At 35.7% G+C, this 9564-nt stretch overlaps 1 protein-coding gene across 1 annotated transcript; it reads right to left on the bottom strand.

Annotated features, from left to right (window-relative positions):
* Positions 1-301: 301 nt before the first annotated feature.
* ndufc1 (NADH:ubiquinone oxidoreductase subunit C1) lies at positions 302-2108 on the bottom strand. Its single transcript, XM_007229871.4, has 4 exons — positions 1968-2108; positions 948-1051; positions 684-756; positions 302-416 (listed from the first exon to the last, which is right to left on the bottom strand). Exons 1-3 carry the CDS (start codon positions 2011-2013, stop codon positions 697-699), a joined length of 210 nt encoding a protein of 69 aa, XP_007229933.1. The 5' UTR covers positions 2014-2108; the 3' UTR covers positions 302-416; positions 684-696.
* Positions 2109-9564: the final 7456 nt, after the last annotated feature.

Below are 9564 nucleotides of genomic sequence, written 5' to 3'. Positions count from 1 at the left end.
GTCTTTTTTTTTTTTCAAAACACAAATGTGTTAAAAACCTTACATCTTTATCCCTTAGTTTTAGTTAATGTCTGTATATAGCACTTCTGCTACGAATGACTACTAGGCAAAAACTGTTCCGATATATTTTAATGCTTTTCTAAAAAAAAAAAAATGTAGTAGATGTTCTGCAGGAATGACCCTACAATTCCTATAATGTGTCCCAACTAAAGGTGTTCGGTGTGTTAATAATTGTAGGAATATTCCATGGGGAACCAATTCCATGTGCTGCAGAATGGGAATGGACAGAACACAAAACATGTTTAATATATAAATATCTTTATTTTACATCACAATAGATCTCCTAAGAGAAATGGACCACACAGATACATGGAAAACAAGCATGACAACCTAGCCAGAGAGGGTAGAAACGTGCCCTGTAGAGACAGGAAAACAATGAACAGACATTGATAAGTAATAAGTCATTGCAAATACCAGATACATATTTTACTGAATATGTTCAGCTCTCTATGTAATCCATATAGGCTATTGTATCTAAGCAGACATCATTTAAAATACAGAAAATACTGTGCATTAGAAATAATGCTAAAACAAGTGTTCTCCACTTTGAACACTATAATCTCTCACAGCTTTAAGTTAGTAACTCCCATCAAAACGTCTTTCTTTTAATGACTGTTGCTTACATGTTGTGAAGAATTACTCAAGTCCATTTCTTTTCTTGTATTCCTGCACGTCGTTGCTGTGCTGTGTAAAGAGCTAATGGGACACAAAAAAAAGACATTATAATTGTGACCTTTCTCTACCCTTCTAATTTATTATTATTTTTTACCTTTTCTCACTCCCTTAATACTAAATAAATAAATACAAACATACATACATACATACATACATAAATTTAAGTATATGTGAAAAATGTCAGGGTTTAATTCTAAAAAAAGTGTTATTACCAGTCCCCACAGGAAAACTACACTTCCAAATGTTAGTCCCACTCGCACCATGTTTGGTTTGGATGTATCTCTCTTCTTTGCAGTGAAAGCATTCCTGCAAATAACTGTAAACAAGGTAAATGTACATTTTAAATACAAAAAACACAGAGCCATTAATAACAGTGTAAGATTTCCAAAGTATTATTGAATAATACCCATTCTACTAGTGTAGTACATAATTCTATATTAAATTACTATACAAAACTTTAAAAAAAAATGCATATTAGTTCTAGTTCATTATTGTTGTCTAATATTATAGTTTATTAAGTTGTAAGAGAACAGACAAAACTTAAATTAGAAATTTAATTTGAATTGGATTTACTAAAAAGTAATACATGTTTTACTGGCAGTTTTCCTAACAAAAACGTATTTAAAATAAGACAGAGTAAAATTGCAAATCAAAGGTAAAATATGACTATTTACAATAATATCAAAGATACAACATCAGGGTAAAATGACTAGCCTGAATAGATTTATATATTTTGTAGAACTACCATTACTATTAAAATGTTATAGTGGAAATAAGCAATGTTCTGAATGACTTAGAAATATTACTAAAAATGATATAAAGAATCATACATCTAAAGGGAACACTTTATCCACACTAAGAGAACAATGTATTAAACTGAGAGGATGGTTTAAATCTCCTGATGTTTTTGTAGCTTAGCTAACTAGCTAACCTATTTGTATTCTTAAGGGACTCAGTGTGTCAATCAGCTAGCTAAAACAGTATAACCTTGATAAAGCAATGTTAACCCAGGCTACGTAAACTAAAACACGGTAATAACACTAATGTCTGTATTATTTCAACTCTTTCTGGCTGACTGCGGTTCACACTATCTGCTCAGTAGCAGAAGCTAAGGTCAGCGGCTCAGGTCTGCCTGCGCTAAAAATCGCTAGACAAAAGCTCCAAATTACACATATCCAGCCTCTTTAGATATGAAATAAAGCCGCTCTGAGTAGAATATATCCAGTACTCACTCTTATTCAGTGCTGAAGTCTGTAATAACAAGCGACCTGCCGGCATTTTAACGCGTTTCACCGACTTTACCACAAACACACGGCTGACTGAGTGCTGCTCGATGTGATAGGCTTGATTTTTCGGCCTGTTTGTCCTTCAGCTACTTCGAGCGCACACTGAGCAATCGATCAAAAACAAAAGTTTTAATTCCTTAGTCAAAAATGTAATATTTATGTACTTATATCAATATATATATATCAGTTTTAATTCATTCTATTTATTTTCGAAATAAGATCTATAGGTTAAAACTGATTTTCTTCTGTACTAATAAAACAAACAAAAAACAATAATAGGTAAATGTATGTAACCTTACAGTAAAAATATTGATGAAATAAATCAACTTGTAATAGTGCAGTGTGCACACATTGATGTACTCATTAATTTTTCACAATTCAATGTATTGAATCCAGGAATTTAGGATTTTTGCATTGAAGGGGATTGATTATGTTAGCATTTGCAAATTATTAAGTCAATGAATTATTTGGAAAGGGCGTTTTCAATTTGAGCCTACTATTCCTCACACAGATTTTGCACTAATGCAAAATCAAGCAGAAGATTACAGACCATCCAAGCCTCCATCTCCAGTCTCTACAACAGCTTTAACCCCGTTGCTGACAGACTCTCCAATAGTGCTGTGCTATCATGGTATGTTAACACAGCACTATTGCAAAATCATCAGTATACCTATATGTCCTATCATGTGATGCCTCACCGCACATACTCATTCAGAAAGTACTGTGTGTTCTGCACTGTCCATTTTTATTTTTTCAAATTTCACTTTACTAGGAACTTCTACACAGTTTGAATGCCAATAAAAACTTACTGAACAAATGCTGATTTCACTGTTGATTGCATATCAGATTATTTTATTTTATTTGAGTAGACCAGAATTGTGCATTTAGGATATGTGCAATTTTCAATCACTATAATATGATTTTAGATATCTAAAATTTGACTAGTAATTATAAAAATAATATTATTGTGTAAAACCTAAAAAATAGAGTGGTAATATTAAGCATTACATTTTCTACAAGAAAAAAAGTCATTACAGATATCTGTAACTAGGAGTTCGAGTGGTAAAATGATTAGCCAAAAGTATTTAAGGATATGTGCTCCTGGTAATATTACTAGGCAAAATGTATTGGTTACTTTATACATATCTACTCTCTAGATATAGGAAGCATTTAAATGCTTATATTTCTGAAAAAGGAGGACCTACATAATATTGATGTATTTTTTTTGTTGGGGTGCTCAAATTTATGCACCTGCCTAATTTTATTTAGGAATTATTGCACACTTTTTTGTAAATCTTACAAACTTCATTTCACTTCTCAAATACCACTGTGAGAAATTGCTGATACGAACAACCAATGATTTATAAAAGAAAATCATGAAAATAATCAGGTGAGAAATTCTGATTAAGACATGGCTTGTGTTTGATGTGTGACCTGTTGGAGAAACAATTAGAGGGGCTAAACCAATTTTTGTATTTAACTGATTTTATTGGTGATCAGGGCATAATAAGTTGCTGTGGTGCAGCCTAAACTTTTGTCTTTAATGGGATTTTTGCTTTACATTACTTTTACTTTTATGCCTTAAGTAGTTTTGAAACCAGTACTTTTACACTTTTACTTAAGTAGAAAGCTTGACCCACTAAACATTAGACGTCTTATGGACGTGCAGATCATGTCTATATTGCGTCGGTCGGTCCAAGACCAATTCTGTACGTCTACACGACGTGCAAACTAGGTCCGCTATTTGGACGTCTAACTATGACCCCACTTGGACGTCAATATGCAGTTAAACATTTGAACGTCGGACTAGGTCACTTTTTTGGACGTCATGGGGACGTCTAATACAGGTGCAGGAAATTAACATTATTTAAGAATATATTTATTTTTAAATGTATGTCAAAATTGTTGTTATCAATATTGTTAATCACTATGAATATAGATTATTTATGATTAAGCATCATTTATTTCTAATTATTTATTTGAGTATTATATTTTTTATCTATTTAATTAATTAACGAATGTAGGTATTTATTTACGTATGTTTTTATTTTTATTTGGAAATGCAATTTATGTGGAAAATTGTTAAGTTGATTTCAACCAGTCAACGCCACTCTGATTTGCTGAGACCGCACGTCATCATAAACTCCACTCTGATATGCCGAGGCAAAACACGCTAAATATTTTTTGGCTGCTGCAGTAGCTCAGCTCAGCTCATTCAGTTCAGCTCGCTCAGCTCCGCTCCGCTCCGGACCGGACTCAGCTGCCAAGCTATAAGGTAAGACGATATGTATAAGTTAATGTATTTGTAGTGTTAGTTGTTTTAGCTCTGTGGTCTTAAATCATCTGAACCTGCTGGTGTTGCCTCTCTTCCCAGGCAGTTAGCTAACTAGCTAGCTAGCTAACGATAGCTAAACAGTGGCCATAGTTAAAATGGAATTGGAATTACTTTTGAGAACGACCGTAATGCAAATAATATTTATTGTAACCGAAGCTTTAACGTAGAAGCATTGTCCGGTCATTAAGTCAATGCACTAACCAGAGCTAGGCTGATAAGCCAATCTAAGCTATATCAAAGAACCGTCTTTGGCTAAATTCGCTAAGCTAGCGTTAAGTTATATAAGTTTGTGGCACCCACAATTAACCTAGGCAACTGGGGGCAATATCAAGTGCATTTTGAATAGCCTGAAGAAGTAAGTTTATGTTAATATTACATAAATAAGGCAATTTAAAATAGTTTGTTGTGGGAAAAAAATTATTAAAATAGCTTAATATGATGTGTGAGAATTAAAACGGCGATAATTCTCGTCAGGTGTTAAATGTGTATTCCCGCCGTTAGCTTAGCGTTAGCTAAGCCATAGTGTGAAGAAGTAAGTTTATGTGAATATTACATAAATAAGGCAATTTAAAATAGTTTGTTGTGGGAAAACATCTATTAAAATAGCTTAATATGATGTGTGAGAATTAAAACAGCACGATAATTCTGGTCAGGTGTTAAATGTGTATTCCTGCCTTTAGCTTAGCGTTAGCTTAGCGTTAGCTAAGCCATAGCATGAAGAAGTAAGTTTATGTGAATATTACATAAATAAGGCAATTTAAAATATTTTGTTGTGGGAAAAAAATAATTAAAATAGCTTAATATGATGTGTGAGAATTAAAACGGCGATAATTCTCGTCAGGTGTTAAATGTGTATTCCCGCCGTTAGCTTAGCGTTAGCTAAGCCATAGCATGAAGAAGTAAGTTTATGTTAATATTACATAAATAAGGCAATTTAAAATAGTTTGTTGTGGGAAAAAAATTATTAAAATGGCTTAATATGATGTGTGAGAATTAAAACGGCAGGATAATTCTCGTCAGGTGTTAAATGTGTATTCCCGCCTTTAGCTTAGCGTTAGCTTAGCGTTAGCTAAGCCATAGCATGACGAAGTAAGTTTATGTGAATATTACATAAATAAGGCAATTTAAAATAGTTTGTTGTGGGAAAAAATTAATTAAAATAGCTTAATATGATGTGTGAGAATTAAAACGGCACGATAATTCTCGTCAGGTGTTAAATGTGTATTCCCGCCGTTAGCTTAGAGTTAGCTAAGCCATAGTGTGAAGAAGTAAGTTTATGTGAATATTACATAAATAAGGCAATTTAAAATAGTTTGTTGTGGGACAAAAATAAATGGCCATCTTCAACATTTTCTGAGATTTCTAATTTGTCTTTTTCTACTTGTGCAGATGGAGTCATGAAATGTGACGGGACAGCCACCGAGGACTTCATACTTCGGAGCATCTCAAACATGCACCACAAAGACGTGGAGGACACACCGCTGTCTCTCGGGACCTAGAATCTTAATGAAAGTATAATGATGTTAAGGGAAGGTGTAATGGAAAGGTGTAATGTAAAGTTGTAATGGTGTTAAGGGAAGGTGTAGTGGAAAGGTGTGATAGTGTTGAGGGAAGGTGTAATAGTGTTGAGGGAAGGGGTAATGTTAAAGGTGTAATAGTGTTGAGGGAAGGTGTAATGTTAAAGGTGTAATAGTGTTAAGGGAAGGTATAATATTGTTAAGGGAAGGTGTAATGCAGGGGTCTCAAACTCATTTTTGCCGAGGGCCACATTGACATATTGGCTGTCCTCTGAGGGCCAGATGTAACTTATAAATATAAGAAAATGTAACCAGATGTAATATAAAATGAATGTAATTACTCCTTAATGTTAAATAACTCTCAATATACTATTTATTCAATCAAATATTACAGTTGCATGGAAAAATGTTTGCTTGTTGCTCTATTAACATAAATCCTTTTAATTTGTCATGTTATGAAATCCAAAAACTCCATCAATCAAGAACCAAACTATTCAAGTGAATAGAAATTACATCAAGTACAAGTTATATTAACTTTGATCAAAACGTTCGATACTGAAATAAGGCTTAATAAATATAAAATCAAAAATTGTGAGCTGTGACAGATTTAGCATTTCCTCAGATTTAGCAGTTCCTCATCCAACCACTAGTCGGAGCTGCAGCTGCAGCACCACAAGCCCGCAGTCTTTGCTTAGTCAGAGCTGCAGCCCAGCCACGGGCTACAGGGCTCAGCTGAGCCAGTCTGGAGCGTTTTGAAATTTTTTAAGTTCTTCTGTGTATGAAATAAAATAACCCCACTAACCGGATAATACAGCTCTCTACAGTTCATCTTTCAGCCCAAGCAGCTAACAGCAGCAGTTTAGAGCAGCGTCACAGAGGCACTGCTGGGATTACATTATAAACAGGTCAGTTAGCGCGCTGCTAACCTCAGGATGTTTATAACTACGGAGTTTAGTGGACACACCACGGCTGCAAGGTTAGACTGTTGAAGGCTACTGAAGACTACTAAAGCAGGCAACGCAGCGTAAGCAAACAAAAAACACACACCAAAATACAAGTTAAGATAAAATATGAAAACGAACATAATAAAGCATAAATAATTAAATTGAATTGCGGGCCAGATGTATGTTTATTTTGTTAACCCGTGAGGGGCCGTATGAAACCGCGTGGGCCGGTACTTTGAGACCCCTGGTGTAATGTAAAGGTGTAATAGTGTTGAGGGAAGGTATAATATTGTTAAGGGAAGGTGTAATAGTGTTGAGGGAAGGTGTAATGTTAAAGGTGTAATAGTGTTAAGGGAAGGTATAATATTGTTAAGGGAAGGTGTAATGTAAAGCTGTAATAGTTTTAAGGGAAGGTAAATGTTTAGTGAAATTGTTATGGTGTGAATCTAAGGTGTATGTTATGTTGATGTAAAATAAAGGCATTAAACCCAAATGAGATTTACTCATTATGTTTATTATTATATTAATGTTTCCCCAAACAGAAAGGGTCAATTTAAAATCAACAGTGGTAAGATGGGGGTAATTAATTTATCCCTTGCCAGGCCCGTAGCCAGGGGGGATCGAAGGGTTCGTTCGATCCCCCCCCCATCCCCCACAACCCCCCCTCAGCCACCCCATGCCCCCCCCCCCCCCCGCCTGCCCCCAGAGAAGTGACGAGTAAGAAAAATTGTTAATGTTTCTCTTTACACATTTTGTTCAGACTGTTTTACACCAATCCAGTAGGTGGCGGTAATTCCCCCATTTCTGTTCTTAGCTTGTGGAAAGAATAAGAATCAGGGGAAAGTTACTTGAGAAATTGGGTAAAAAAGAAGACAAGGAGCGAAAACGGAAGAAAACGGCGGTAACATTGTCCCAAAATATTGGTGACTTGTTCAAAAAAAGGCCCAAAATCGGTAAGTTGCTGAGTGCAGGGCTTCCATTTCTTTACAACTCCCCTGCGTTAAAAGTGCCGGGCTCGGCTTAGCCCAATAGTATATTGTACATGTAACACCGGATTATTACTGTTATTATTGCGATAACTCCAAAGTCTGGATTTTAGATGATTTTTAAGAAATGTAGGTTAAGTGACAATAACATTCAGTCACTCACTTTGCAATTCTGACGATCAAGCTAGGGTGTATTTTACTCTCAACATGCCTGTTGCTCCTAAGGCCATATATAAAATACAGTATAGAGGTGTAAAAAGGGGGTTAACCTCTTAACACGCCCTGGCCCGCCGGCGGGCCAGAAAAATATCATATTTAATATCTGGCTGTGTTTATGAATACTTTTAGGTTCAATATAGACACCCAATATGCCATTTTAAAGCTTTTCAGTTATCTAGCCTATTTAGCCGTATCTCCTTTCAGAAAATAAACATTTAGGGCGAAATATGCCTGGTTTATGAAAGTTATGAAATATTATTTTCATATTTGCGTTTTTCGTACGTCCATATTTGATCGAATGCGGACCATTCGAACCGTCTGCCTCTCCGGATTACGGAACTGTGTTTAGAGTTTAAATCTGCTTGTGTTTGGCTTTGTGTTTGACGTTAAGTTACCTCAGGACACTCGAGACACACACCCAACCCCCTCCAGCGCTTCCCCCACACTCTTACCTTCAAAACGCAATCCAGTCACCAGTAATTCTCACATATATCCAAACAGTGCTTGAAATAATTTGAGGCAGAAAAAAATAATATCAACTTTAACGCGTTATTAAAAGCGGATTATTGGTCGCTCCACGAATCCACGCATATCTAATGAATCAGCAGACCCTCACAGACCAGACGGTATGCAAATGAGCTCTGTCAGCCAATCAGGCGCCGAGTTCAGCGAGCTGAAGGGAGGGGGGGGGGGTGTGTGGGGGGGCAACGAAGTCCCAGCACAGTTATAGGAAGATTTTAATAAGACCGAACACTTCAATATATAGTATTATTAATTCATGATTAAGTTTTAAAGACCATACCGATAGTGTTCCTAATGAAGTAATTCTTATCTATTTATGTCAATAGTAGAGAGATAGACAATAAAGGACAGCAACATCAGAGACAGACAATGGAGGGCAGCAACAGAGACAATGGAACAAAGCAACAGACAACTGAGGTGAGCAACAGAGACAGACAATGAAGTCACATCACAGATGTAGGAAGTTTGAGTAACACTTACATTTATATCAAATTTATGTTAACAGTGGGGAGCAACAGATGAAGAAATAAGGACAGCAACAACAGATTCACAACAAACTTATAATAAATAAAATATGTCTAAATTAAAAGGTTTGAAGTGTGCTCGTGTATTTAGGGGGCATTGGAGTAGAGAGCCAAATGAAGTCCACTTTTGGGGGAAAAAGATCCCCCCCATCACAATGCTGGCTACGGGCCTGCTTGCTTTTACTGGTTCTTTGCAGGTTGACATGTTTTGGAAAAAGTGAGAGGGTTGAAATGCAATTTATTTGTAAAGCATATTGTGTATAACTAACGTGCATAACTAGTTCCAGAAGGTTGTGAACCTGTTCCAGTAATTGTTTGGCTTAGCTTTGTATGCGTTTCCAGTTAACTGCTGAAGCTGGAACAATGGAACAGTTGCCACCGTCTGAAATGGCACTACAGTTATGCAGGGAGCCTCAAAGTAGTTGGTCTATAAAAACGTATACATGTAAATTTCACGTAGAAAAGACGTCCACAACGACTTAATTTAAACTAGAAT

Source organism: Astyanax mexicanus, chromosome 10 (assembly GCF_023375975.1).
Source record: "Astyanax mexicanus isolate ESR-SI-001 chromosome 10, AstMex3_surface, whole genome shotgun sequence".
In the NCBI taxonomy this organism is placed as follows: domain Eukaryota; kingdom Metazoa; phylum Chordata; class Actinopteri; order Characiformes; family Acestrorhamphidae; genus Astyanax; species Astyanax mexicanus.
Note: the sequence above shows the minus strand (reverse complement) of the source record. Positions and strands in the feature narration are given on the sequence as shown.